Source organism: Solea senegalensis, linkage group LG5 (assembly GCF_019176455.1).
Source record: "Solea senegalensis isolate Sse05_10M linkage group LG5, IFAPA_SoseM_1, whole genome shotgun sequence".
NCBI lineage: Eukaryota > Metazoa > Chordata > Actinopteri > Pleuronectiformes > Soleidae > Solea > Solea senegalensis.
Window position 1 is genome coordinate 11,457,020 of NC_058025.1, and position 14,759 is coordinate 11,471,778.

The following is a 14,759-nucleotide window of genomic DNA, read 5'->3' on the forward strand; positions in this document are numbered from 1 at the left end:
TATTGACGTGCCCTCCACGCATCTATACGCGCATACATCGCCTCCATTAGCTCTCACGTCACTCTGCATTTGAACTCCTCACCTTCCTGTTTGTGTATGACCATGTGTGTTACTCATGCAGAGTGTCCCTCATTACTTTAAAAAAAAAAAGGTTCCCAAACCTAGTCCAGTGGAAGCTAATGATGCATACATTTGACTCATTCCCATATGAACTGAATCTGCACTGGGTGCTTTGCTGCATAATGCTGTGATCTAATTTGTGGCCGGCTAATATGTGACTTTTAAATACATAATTAACCGCACAGTGACTCTGTGTTCAATTGAATTAAATTGCGTTTCGGAATAGTCTGATATGGAAATGAATCTTGAAATGGGATCACCTCGGACTAAGCTCACAACCTTGTGCCATGTTTCCACTACATTATTTTTCCCCAATGTTCAGTGATGAAATTATACCTTTACCTTTGCACCACATTATGTCAGGCCCTGTTGATTTAATTGAGGTTACTTCTGTGTTTTGTCTTGTGAGAATAATTCATATTTTTTGGGGTTAGGTTTTTATCAACTTTATCTAGTTGAATTGAAGAGAAGTTGAGTTTCGTGTTACTCCGTCCCACCTATTCTTAAGGTTGCTGCAACTAACGATTGTTTTCATAATCGATAAATCTGTCGATTATTTTCTCCATTAATCGTATCAGAAAACCTTAAAAAATGTTGATCGGTGTTCGTTAAACCTGGAAATGATGATGTTCTCAAATGTCTTGTTTTGTCCACAAACCAAAATGATTGACTTTTAATGATTATTTGTTATCCAGAGCAAAGAAATGAAGGAAACACTCACATTTAAGAAGCTTAAACAATCTTGTTTTAATCATGAAACAAAGCTTCAAACCGATTAATTGGATATCAAAATAGTTGTCGATTAATCGCTCCTGTAGTGCAGCTGCATGTTTGTCCAAGTCTGTCATAGACTCATTGGGAAGTCTATAAAGAGTGGACAACGAGGACACTTCTTGTACACACTTTCTGCTGGTGAGCGAGGAGCTGTACATGTCTATCACACCAAGGACGCAACCGCGGTACATTCTGAGGCTCAACGCTGTATGTTAGAAATGAATTTTTAATCTTCATGCAAACGTGCTCGACTTGAATCGTAAGCGTGTTGTCAACAAGGCGCGCGTTAAATCATGTATTAAGATTCCGTGCTGTACAGTATGTACAGTGCCAGTGGAATCTGTTTACTGAATTTATGATCTCATGATGAAAATAATTCATAAGATCGTTCTTGTACTGTGGAATGCAGTAAAGCGCAGAGCGACATTAACATCAACGTTTGCAATTAAAACATTCCAAATATCACAATCATTGTGTAATAATGACGATGATACTGAATTGTAGTGTTGGTATATAAATGTTTGCGATTTAGGTCTGAACCTGGCCCAGATGTGTCAAAACCCTCAGGTTCTTTTTCTTTTTTTCCAGCTCAGGCTGTGACGTCTAGTGTGAAACTCCCCTGACAGGTTTCATTTAGGTCTTGCTTTATTTATATATTTGTTTATTTTTTTTTGTCACTTCACTTCAAAAACTCAAGCAGGATCCAGATTTGATGAAATAAAGGCTGGAAATCTCATGCTGTCCCTCTTTGTGGGGCCTGAACAAAGCATTCAACGATTCTTTATTTGTCACATGTATATGTTACACAGTAACACTCAGTGAAATGTTCTGAGACTGAACTTAACTTAAATATTGCAAAATGACAGAAGAATCATAAATAATAATATAATAAAAAGAACAAAGTAAGCAATCAGGCTGTGAGATGGTCAGTCCATCGCTTTTTTAATCGTATAGATGTCACAAACGGTCTTGGAGTTATGGTGATGAGAAGTACGCATGCCAAATGCTGTCGGCAACTACAGGATTGGTAACAGGAAGAGTAACCTGACCACAAGATACTAGAAACAATAGTGATCGGTTCCTGAAAAGGTCCTAAAGATACCTAAATACTAGCATACACACACACACACACACATGCACTTTTGAGATATACTGTATTTGCATCCGTGCTCAGTAACCGCTGTTCCAGTTCCCACAAGCTCAGTCCCAAGATAAAAATTAATTAGGAGTCTGGCAGTGGAGGACAGGAAGAGGGGCAGAACAGTGGTGATGTGTCGAAAAAAGGGAATGACTTGACATGTTGGACTTTATAAGTTCTCTCTGTCATGTGACTAACACCATGGCAGAACAGAATCGCCCTCATTGTGGCTCACTTGAGTATTTCAGTATGACATACATCCTCGCTCTGCTGTCACTTATTAATAAAAACCCGGTAGGTGACACCTGCTGTGAGTCAGCTCGTTAGTGTGCAACCAAAAGCCACTGATTTCAAGGAAGGTTGCGGCACTAATGATGTGCTTTAATGTTTGCTTAAGAACAGCGTGGAGAAAAATCCCCGCAGAAGACAAAACAACAGCCGCGGTTTCTTTCAGTCGAGCTCAGGGTGAACGCGTTGTCACATTCTGACTCGGTGTGGAGACGTCGCGGCGGCAAAAATGGCGAGAAGAGACGCCCGAGTGAGGAGGTGTCGCGCAGAGTCGAACAAAAACAATACAGAAAGATCTACTGAGAGCATTGCAAAGAAGTGTTTGAAGATTTGCATGTACAGGGACGACAAATAAGGGATGAGGATGGGATGTGCTCTGTCTGTGAGTGTGAGTTAAAGAGCGTGCAAATAGAGGCGATATGGTTAGTAATGTGTCAGTAATAAGGTCAACGGTAGACGTCTGAAACCCCCACGAGGCTCTATTTATAGTGACCCAAGGAGGGAGAGAGGGAGGAAGAGGAGAAGAGTCATGAGAAAGGAGTTTGACATGAAGAGGAGCAGGAGAAGGCGGGGGGAAGAGAACTGAGTGAAGGTTGGAGAAGTGCAAGGATGCCAAAAAGCAGAACAGAAGAGGCAACGTGTTCACTGAAAGAGTGACGGTGAATGAAGATGGGGAAAGGCAAGAAATGGGGATAGAAGATGAGAGTGGGAGGTTTGGAAGGATGCCAGACACACAGAGAGAGAGAGAGGGAAGCGGGGATGGATGGAAGGAGGACGGAGAAGGAGGGGAAGAGGAGAGGAAGTCGGCAGGGGAGAAGAGTTTAGTTAGTCAAGTGAGGAAAAAATGTGTTCGAGAGGAGGGATAAGCAGGCAAGAGAGAGACAGTGAGCCTCCAGATGGAGAAAGGCATGAGCAGTGTAATGTCTGATCCAATTCCATCTTCAGCGCTGAATAAAATGGCCAAAATATGGGAATTTCTTCAAATGAAATAATCCTGTAAGCTGTTATAAATCATTTGAGTTGAAGCCATCTTTATTTTGTTGTTGTGCATGTGTGTGTGTGTGTGTGTGTGTGTAGATGGATAGATCATCTCCAAAACTGGGCTGAGCAGGCCTGCTGGAGGAGGCAGGGGAGCAATTGGATAATAACAATGAAGGTTTGGGTGGTAGGAGACAGGAAGGATGGGAAAAAAAATGGGGAATCACAGATATGTCGACGTAGCAGAAGCATCAAAAATGTTGAAGAGGAGACCCAGCGTTGTACAAAGTGGCTGGCTGGGTGCATGAGTTGGGGTAGATGTGAAATGTGGCCCTGGGGAAGTGACCAAAGAGGAAAGAGGATGACTGAACTCAGCCATTACGTTGAAAAAGAATAGGAGAGAGAGGGAGTGCAGGCTGTGGGGGAGCACAGAAAACAAAATGTGACTCTGAGCAGGTTTTTGGCAACGAAAATCAAGAGAGACGGCGCGGATCAAGATGACAAGGTGTGAACAGACATATTGGAAGGATGGGAGAAAAAAGAAAAAAAAAAAGTCATCATGAAAAACTGAGAGACCCGCACGGCGAAGTGGTGACAGGTGGAATGTATGCAGACGCACATGGAACACAGGGAGCCAGGTGGACAGTGAAATGAGGATCACACAGCACAAACACATACACTGTCAGCCACTCATATTATCAGCTGTCAGCCACCCAGAAAAAAATAAAAAAACATCATCCTGCTATCTCCATGAAAATAGAAGTCCTTCCCTGGCCAATGTTTTGCTGTTCTGATGCACAGCCCGACGCTGGCTGCTTGTATTAATAGTGATGTTGAGCTGTGATAGTGGAACACGAATAACAGGGAAGCTGGGCTTTTTCCCTCAGGCATGGGATAAGGTAGACACGGTCCATCTGGAAGATAACATTACACAGCAACTCGTGCAAGTTAGTACCTCCATAAGCTCACATAAGACTGTGCATATGAATGAGATCTCCTCAATGTAGACGTGTGTGATACCAAAATGAGAAATGACTTCTTTTTTTTCTTCCTGACAGTCTCTTTGTTTTCTCAGTTTTACACCTGTGTGGATACATGCCTTTACAGTGGTGGAGGTAACGGGTTCCATCAACTCAAATTACTGTAATTAAGTCAAATTTTGGGGTACTTTTTTGAGTCTTTATTTACTTGTAATTGTGTATAAATAATGCTTCGCTACATTTGAGATTATACTCGCCCCTGAGTGGTCTACAATATTACATGGCCTCACAAAGCCAATGATATGTAACAAGAAACCTTACTGTCGTTACCACGTGACGCGCCCACGGACCTCTGCAGCACCATGGAGAGCGAAGGAGAGAGTTTGGGTTCGGAAAGGTGAACAGGAGTTGAGACCGAAAATCGAGAACAGAGAAGGTGATGATGGTAGAGAACCCTTGGGAGAAAAGGAGGGGGCCACAGTGGTTAGCACTCTTGCCTTTGCAGCAAGAAGACCTGGGTCCACGACCACATTGGAATAAGGGTCTTCCTGCATGGAGTCTGCATGTTCTCCCTCTGTGTGTGTGACTTTTCTCCAGGTTCTCCTGTTTCCTCCCATGTTCCAAAAACATGCAGATTTGGGGATTGGGTAAATTGGACTGTGAATGTGAGCGTGGATGGTTGTTTGTCTCTATATGTGGCTCTGTGATGGACTGGCGAACTGTCCAGGGTGACACACGCAGTGTCAGTATGCTTGTCTGCGTATGCAGTTATATCGACTTGAGAAAAAAACACATTGAGATAAGAGAATGGTTCTAGAAAAGGATCTGAAGAGAGGATACAAGCCCCATTTATGAGTTCTACAATTAATCAATGTATATGTATATGTATATATGTATATATATATATATATATATATATATGTATATATATATATGTATATAGTAAAAAGACTCCAATTTTCAGTTCTCTTTCCACCACTGTTTCATCATTTTCTGTCATTGCATTATTGACCCAACCGTTTTGTAAACTGCAAGAGTGACACCAGTGACCTGGTTCGGAAGTGGAATTAAAATTCACAACGTAACTTTGGGCCGAGTCATGTGACTGTCGTGGTCGATAGTACTGTGTTCGAGCCAAGTCCTGAGCCATAATAAAAGACATGTAAGAAAAAGTGCAGCTGAAGCGTCATCGCTTGGCGCTCATCCTTGAAAGAGCAGTATCAGATATGAACCCCTGCAGCGTACCATCTTGTGGTGACCACTGGGCTGTGTCCCTACGCCCAAGCTATCTTGTCACAGTATAGTAGGGATAAGTGCAGAAGCTACAGTATATGCTCACTCCCCAGTTCCTCATAAACAGCAGACTGCTGTATTCTCCTCTGTCTCTGTAGCTGTTTATTTCTTAGCCTAAGGATAACACAACTTTCTGAGTGGAAAGTGAGAATATCAGCTGCAGAAAGACGCTGCAAGCAAGGAAATAGGAATTAGCGTACAGAAAGACAAATGGGGGGGAAAGGAGGAGTAGATGAGAAAAGGCAGTGACGGAGGAGACGATCACAGTTGTACAATAACGCAGCAGGATCTAACAACAGCTGAGGACAGGTATGGATATACATACTGTCATTTGTCTGCCTGTGTGTGTGTGTGTGTGTGTGTGTGTGTATACTACTTGGCAGAAACATTCATTAAAAAAAACTATCTTCTGAGTGCTCTTGCACCGCCCACCTGCAAACACCCACTCATCAGCTGCTCCTGTGTTGTATGTGTCCTTGCTGAAAATGTGACTGTGCCCAGCTACATGTACAGAGCATGAGACATGTGTGTGTGTGTGTGTGTGCGTGTGTCAGGTTTGGTGTTGATGCCTCAGGTCAATTGTATTTCATTTTTTTTGTCTTTGTTTTCTTGTGAGATCCAGATCTTTCTAATTGAATTTGAGCAAAAATATTTCAGCGTTGTGAGTGGGACAGTATCAGAGCAATGCTGGATCCCTCTGTGCACAGCCTCTGCTGAGTTCTATCATTCATCATCGGTAGCTTCTGAAGACACCAACTGTAGAACATCTCGGCATCTTGGCAAAAACTGAGCGACCTGTCCTCCACCTCAAGCATAACTATGGGTATTTTTTTAACTCAACCTATTAGGGCCCACAGAAGGAGTGAGGTTAGGGCCAAGGCTACAAAAAAAGACATGGCGAGGCAGTAAGGTAAAGACAATGACGTAAAAAAAACATAGCCCTTAGTCCATGTTGTATGTTTAAGGGGCTTTTACAAGAAGTGTGTTTTCTCGGTCGTATCATATCTTCCATTGGCTTAGAGAAAGTCCTTGTCAATGTAAATTGTCTTTGATTTAAGATAAAACATTCACCATTCCACATTAAGACGTATGCAAAATGATTTGAATCCATTTGGATTTAATGAAACAGAGTGTTTAAGGTCCGTCGTTCCTCGCACCCACTCGGGATTTGAATGATGTGGCTTTCATCGCACTGCCGATGGAGGATAAGACCCTTATTAAGTTTCAAATGGATGCAGATGATGTTTCAAAAGGTGGTGGGGGGGAAACTCAACTGAGTTCTCCTCTATAAACAGATTTGACCAAAACACCTGCAGAGCAGCATTGTAGATGTAAGTTATCACATCTTTTGTCAAGCGGCATTATTTCTGCTGGTCCTTGATTTATCACAGTCATCTTAACCACTTGACTACAGCACTGAATAAAGAGCACACACACACACACACACACACGTGTACCCTTTAACATCCCATTCCAAAAACAGTATTACTTAAATGAAATATAGTGCCATGCAAACTACTGCAAACAATACCATAATAAATGCCCTCATGAATGAAAATGGGTCGTAGATTATGGCAAAACTGGGTTGAAGAAAATCCTCACACGGATGCATCGCTATTGTTTAAGTATGAATAATTAAACGGCAGATGAGTAGAAATTTGAGCACTGTACATCCAATAGGAGGGTGGTTTAAAAATAGACAATAAAAAATCTGTTATTTTCCTGAAAACGGCAATATCAGCAAATTATGAAGGAGACTGAGAGACTGAGAGAGAGCAAGAGAAAGACTGAGAGCAGACAGTTCATAAAACTCACTGAGTGAGGGAGAAGCTGAAGTGCTGCTCTTCAGGGTAATAGATGATAAGATTATTCCCTTTTTACCACTGTTATGTGTGTGTATACTTGTATGCTGCTCTTGTAGAAGTGTGTGTGTGGTTTAAATGAAGATGTGCTCTTGTGGGATTGCTTGTGTGCCTCTTCTTTGCATGTTTTTCTCTGTGTGTGTGTGTGCGTGCATGCGTGCGTGCGTGTGTGTTTGGGAAATGGGCAGCATCGTATATCTAATTCCAGAGCAATGATATACTAGCTCCCTGCTCTCCCATCATCCCTCACTTTCTGTCAGTTTCTATCTTACTTTTCATCTCCCTAAACTCCTTGAACCTTTTCAGGATTCAAGTGGGTTTTTTTTTTTCAGTTGAATGTGACAAAATAAAGAGCACAGGTGTGTTTGCATGCACGTGCATGTGCATGTATGCTGTCTTTGTGCATGTGTGTTGTCCTGCATTTGACAAACACTGGGATTGCAAAGGAAAAAAAGTAGAAACATGTGTTTTTCTTCTTGTGTGTGTGTGCGTGCGTTTCATTTGTGTATGTTTACGTGTGACTTGTGTAATTTGGCTGCAAAAGTGTCTGCGATAGATAAGGACTACTGCAGCTTTGTTTTCTCAGCGTGCTGATAGTCGCTGTGGTCGAGGGGGTACCCGTTTAAAAAGTGTGTTTACTTAGCGTCCAGTTCGAGGGCACGTTTCCTCCGTCTGTTTTTGCAGCTGCTGCTGATTCCATCTCGGAGATAAGACACTATGATCTCATGATTTCCACAGCTACTGCGCCGATACGCATCACGGACACACTCGCGCACGGACGTTTGAAAACGCTCACTCCTACACGTGAGACATTTTGACCGTATATGGCCTAATGTAGCTCAGTGTGCCTCGCTTTTAGCTTGTAAACCTCTGACTTCCATAGCCTCAGATCCTTAAAAAAAAAATACTGGTAAAGTATAGATGTATAAAAATGAATTAGAAATACATCATTTCTAAAATGCTGTATCTGTAATTTACTGGAGTATTTTTTTAAGTGCTAGCTAAGTAGCTAGCGACCTGCTGTCCCTGACTTGCTGCGGTGTTCACTTAGCAGCTAAGCTAACGTTAACTAGCTGGCTATCATAAAGCCTATGTCACGCTGGATGATGATTTTGACCCATTACTAATGTCAACTATCTTTTATTTTGTGAAATATATAGCTTACTGTTGCTAAATATAAATCATAGACCACATCTATTTTTGTGCTGCCTAATCACATGCCTGAATCTATAATAATGTAGTGTTTTATACACAACACAATACTTCTACATTTACTTTCAGTACATTTTAAAATAAACTACTTGCAATACTTAAGTACAAAAAAATATTGAATACTTAAGTACTTCCACTTAAGTGTGGTGCTTAAAGAACACTTCAACTTTTTCACTTTTTGATAGAGTACTTGTACTTTTACTCAAGTCTTGGTCTCTAGTACATTATACATCCCTGTGGTAAAGTAGTTGTAAGTAGTATTATCTCTTAGTTGTACCTTGGTGTGGCTGCAATGGCAACACAGTGTCACACAGATAAATATTTGTAACTTTCACTAGATTTCCTGACATCGGGAGGGAAGTGGACCAATAACCTAAAACCATATCCATATATTTAAGTGGCCCTATTATTTTTATAGTAGAGGTTTTGAAATATGTATGTAGTATAGTATAGGTACTGCTTCGTACCATGTCTTCTCATGTTATTTATTGGATTCCATGCATTAGCTTTTCCTCACTCCATTTACCTTACCTTATTTTTCCCCACTGCCGTTAATCCATCAATCTGCCAATTCATATGATGGATTAATTCACATCGTCACTGACACTCGGATATGATTGGTCACTTCAGATGACATCTTTTTTCCACACATTTGAAGATATTTATCGCTCGGGTTTGTGGGTTTTGCGAATTGGGCAGGTCTAAAGGCAGAACAGATGGGAATAAATGTGGCTTTTGCCCCTGGTACATATTTACTACACACCGTAAATCGAACACGGACATTGTTCTGCTACAGCCATCCATTATTGATGACAGCATTCAGGCAAGACAGTTATGAGCTGGGCTGTTAGGACCAGTAATTCACTCTGTCAGGAGATCAGGAAAGGGGGGGGGGGTAAAGAGGATCAGAAACAAGAAGAAAAGAGGTTTAGGAGGAAGAAAGGAAAAACCAATGGGAAGCAGAGAAGTGTGAAGTGGCAAGAGTTAGGGGAGGACCTCAGGAAAGCGGTGGTGGTGCAGACAAAGCTTTTATTCTTGGGGAAATGTCTCTCCGTTGCTCCCTTTTACTCCACTCCATCCACTGGCTATCATGTTTCTTGTGCCGATCAATAATTTATAGCTGTCGCTTCGGTGCAACGAACCCCCCACCACTGAATGACAGATGAGGGTGAGAATGGATGTTGGGGGCGATGGGAAAAGCAGCAGCGGGGTAGGGTTTTAAGGCAGGAGTGTTGTTGTGAGAACCATAAAGTGGAGCAGCAAGTGAGAAATGAGACTGACGGAGAAACATGACGCGGGATAAATAACCCAGAGTGGGAGAAAATCTCCCGCCGATAATGAAATTATGCAGTGGAAATGTCCGCCAATTTCCACACTCACAGAGAACTAATTACAGAACTATAAGAGAAAATGTCAGCGTTGAGACATCAAAGGGGGCCGCGATGCCTACTCATTTCCCCCCCTGTTTGTGTCTGGTTGTTATATCGAAGCGGCTTTCAGCGCCTGCCCTACAGCATCAACTACTCACAGTTCTAGGCAGGAGGAATGAAGAACTATGTCCGCTTTGATGCAGCTATGCAACATCTAGTCCTTTACATTGTGCCACATCCTCTATTATAACCTCTATATATAACCTTAGTATATTAGAGTTAAAAATAAAAAAAGTTCTCATGACTCACGAATCTCCAGTTCAGCAGCACAGAGGCACGGAGAGTTTTAATGAAACGGAATGATGATGGAGTGGAAGGAAATTACAAGTTAGATGAAAGCGTGTGTGTGTGTGTGTTTGTGTGTGTCTATGGGAGAGGGTAGAAAGGCCTCTTCCTCTCCTTCCCACCTGCTCTTGTAATCCTCCACGTATCGGTGACCTTGGTAACCTGGTGACAAAGCACTCGCCGTGTCCCTTTTGATTAAGGCCACGTGTGGGCGTGCAGACGGAAAAGACAATGGAGGAGAAAGGGCTGGATGGTGGATGATGAAGTTGCCGCTGCCCTCAGGGTTGTCTGCGCTGTCTGTTCACTTACTTCCTCCAGTGGGTCCGTGCGTCCCGTCTATTGCGTCACGGCCGTCCCTCCATCGGCACACAAAGTTGCATAATAAGTTCCAAATACACACTTGATTAGGAGAGACAGAGGAAAGCACCTGCACTTTATACCCAGAGAGCCGAAAAATAACAGAGATAAGTGTCAAATGAAAGTCACGCTGTTTGTTTTGTTTTAATCGACTGAATTAGGCTTCCCGTTTGTTGACTGACATTATTGAAATGCTGTCATGTGGAGCCAAAGCAATAATTAAAATTGTCCTGCCCCAAAAGCATTTTTTTTTTTTTAGAGAAAATGCATTCAGTAATTTTGAAATGAACATAAATTCATTCAGCCTGCATTGTCTACATGATCTGCAAGTGATTTTGTGTGAACCCGCGACGCTTCCGATCACAACGTAAAGCTCATTTCCCGAACACAACTCAAAGTAAACCTGGACTCTCTCTGCAGAATCTCTTTGTTGAAATGTTAATGGATAAAATTAACATTTCCACAGAGTTTATTCCTGAAAGGCAGCCTAAATGTTCATAAAACAAGAAAGACAGATTGTGCAAAATTGTACGGTGAATAGAAACACAGAGAGGAAAAGAAATGTGATGCAGGCAATATGACAAGTGTTGTTGTGCCAAAAATAAATGTATAGTTTTCTGTCACAATTGTCTACAGTTTTCCTCAATCATAGAGAAATAAGCTCACAACACTTTCTAGCAGACAGCAGATTTGTCGCAGATTAGAGGATGGAACTGCTCAATCTGTGAGACAGCAAACACACATTTCATCCAATGTTTAGATCATCGATCGTGAGGTGTCCGGGCATTGTGACCCGCCTCACATTTCCCCCTTCTCTTCTGCTCCCTCTCCCTCTCTATCAATTTGTCTTTGTCCACAAATGGACACCACAATCAGTCGCTGATTAAAGGTGCATTTTATGGCTCAGTGGCAGAAAATTGTTCTCTGCGCAGGTCACTGGTTTGTGACATAGCAAGTATTAGTGATCAGACGAGGACCACACTCCGTTCAGGGGAAAGCGTTAGACAACGCTGCCCGCCGGAGCGAATCACAGAACAAGAATAAGTGATTGAAATAATGCTGCATATGCTCCCTGAGCTCACTTTGTACCGTGTTGGTTCTCAGAGTGAGTCGATAAAACAAAGATTGACTGAGCTGGGAACTGTGGGATTCTTTTTTTTCTTTCTGAGAAACTGTCATCGTTTCAACATCTTTCTCTTCCTCCTCCCACAGCGAGAGACGACGATGACTTCCTGAGTCTGAGCGAGCTGCCGGAGACCTTCCCCTCGGACCCTCCAGAGCCCTTGCCTCACTTCCTGTTTGAACCCGAGGAAGGCTACATTGTCAAGAATAAGCCCGTCAATCTCTACTGCAAAGCAACGCCCGCCACGCAGATCTACTTCAAGTGCAACAGCGAGTGGGTCCATCAGAAGGACCACACTGTGGAGGAGAGGGTGGATGAAAACTCGGGTGAGCGCGCGCACACACACACACACACACACAGCGCACATAAACCACGTCGCAGACAAGAACGAGCTGTGGATGTGCACAGCAGACTGTGTGTGGAGCAATCACTAATCTGGTTTGTTTATTGGAGTAAAAATAGGTTTCGTTCTCTCCACTCAACACTTTTTTCACCCCCGCATGTGTGAAATCACTAAAGACGGGACGTGTTCCAGCGATATCTGGTGTCTTTTCAGACTGACTTTAGTTACAGTCGTTGCTAACACTGTCAAACCATCTCCAAACACAAGACAATGAATGACAGCGTGAGAGAGCGAGAGCTGTGGGATGTGACGTCATCATTTTCCTAAAGTAGCGTATTCGTCATCCAGGCGGAAAAGCGAGGTCAGCGCTTGGAGATTTTCCCAAAAAAACAGGTGTACAGACCACAGAGAATGTTCTTTATTATTATTTATTACATGAAAGTAAACATAATTGGCTTCAACACTGTGAAGCAGCCACCTTTAAAAGCAATATACAAGCCATATACCGAATATAGACCGTATATGGCACGGGCATTTAATTCAAACTGTATTATTAATGATTTAGTTTTGCTTTCATTTGGCAAAAAAAACAGATTTTAACACATCTAATAAGATGTTCTATGTTTAAAATATACATATTTACTGTACTGTAAGCAAAACAGGTTCATCCCCGTTTTTCAGACGTGTCGTTAATTTGTGCGGGATGCTGGGTCACATGTCCGACGTGTGTGTACACAGCTGTCCCCCACTGCCTGTACTGCAGTTTTTTTACAGGGCACTTCCTGTCCAGTCCATCCACAGTGATGTACTGGACTGTGGCCAAAGCTACACACTTGTCACTTGACAGCACATGGTATTTTTTTTTTTTTCCTGCTGGCTAGGTAATGATGAATCGTGCTGTTGCGTTGGCAGGGAGACAAAGATGTACACAACGCCGCTTCTTGGAGTTAAGTTTGACGTCGGCTCGCGAGTTTCCACCTGCTCGCTAATGAGCCTGGGTCCCCAAAGCGAGCGATTAGAGCGGTTTGCAAACTGGTGATATATGGTACCTGCTGGATAGGATACACAGTTGGCTTGGGTACCACAAATCACCCTGTTGATTTTTCAATTGAAGCAGGTGAACCAAAATACCAATCATGCATATTTAATCCACTCACCCTTAAAAGCTTGACTTTTGTTGGGTTTTTTTTAATCGTGAGGAAGCCAACCGTCTCATTCTGCCCCAGCTCACAAGTTCACAAGTTTACCAATGATTTTGCCTGTCGCTAAATACTGTATCTGCATATTTGTGTGTCCTGGAAAGGTGGAAAAACATGTGAAGTGTGTTTATTTCTCCCTGTCTTAGCCGTGACGTGTAAAAAAAAAGCAAAGCAGGGACAAATATATATATATATATATATATATATATATATATATATATATATATATATATATATATACATATACATATACACACATATATATATATATATAAAAGTACAAACACAGCCACACACCCAGAGATACAGGCGGCGGCAGCAAAGAGAATGTGATAAAAGAGAAGATGTTCTAATATTGTGCAAGAGTGGGTTTCATATCAGACTACAATACATTTCACTTAAAGCCTCAGTTCATAGTCTTGAACCATGTATGGATTCTCTTTCTTCAAAGTTTTCTTTAAACACTTTTGTGTCCCTTTCTCATCTCTCCCTGGTTTCTCCCATCATTCTGAATATTTTATCAGCGTTCCCTCTCGTCTTTCTTCTCCACCATTGTAGCTTTTCTCCTACGGTGTTCCCACTCTTCATGTAGTCTTTTTCTTCTCCTTTCTCTCCTGTCACTGCAGTCCCTTGTCTCTCAAACGCTCTTTTGCTTCTTTGACGAGGCTTTGCTTTGTTTATACTGCAGCAGGGTTTGCACAGACAGACACACAGACGCAACATAAACCAACAAACAAAGTTTATTCTGTGTCACTTATCAATAGCATCTGGTTTTCCTCATAGTCCTGTAATCACTGTTGTTGGTTTTTGGGGTTTTCCAGCAGTTATTCATATGACACAGTATCTTGTTTTATGTGAGTCTGACCCAGACACTTTATCTTGCCTTTATTTAATATTTCCTGGGCCGTGCTGACGGATCTATTTACAATAATGATCTATCGTCTTCCCTGTGTGTCTTTTTTACTTCTTCCCCCTTTTTTCCGCTCATATTTCCTCTTACCTCTCGGTTCATTACTGACGTAATGTGCAGCTGCGAGTCATTTATTATCCTCCCATCAGCCGTTCATTTGCAAACTGCTGGATACCAGACGGTGTGTTGCTGAGAGGAAAATCTGTTCAATAATGATACATGGATTTAGGCTGTTACACTGTCTGTGATGGACATCATGAGGTTTTTCAAGGATCACAAACACACAGACAGCTTCATAGAAATCTGCATATTTTGAACATCAGGCTTTAATAACTTATTAAGCCATTTATAATGTTCTTTTACTAGATTTTAGAGTTATCTATTTGAGTGCGCCCGCTTGTTGAAATAACCAAAACATGTTCACGATAGGCTTCAACTTATGCTTAATTTATCTATAGCATAAAACC

General features: G+C 42.0%; 1 protein-coding gene across 1 annotated transcript in view; it reads left to right on the forward strand.

Annotated features, from left to right (window-relative positions):
- The window catches only part of LOC122769435 (netrin receptor UNC5C-like), a 170,365-nt gene that overhangs the window by 72,441 nt on the left and 83,165 nt on the right, over nucleotides 1-14,759 (forward strand). The window contains exon 2 of the mRNA XM_044025955.1: nucleotides 11,930-12,166. Within this exon, the coding sequence (XP_043881890.1) occupies nucleotides 11,930-12,166 (237 nt within the window). The remainder of the gene's footprint in view (nucleotides 1-11,929; nucleotides 12,167-14,759) is intronic.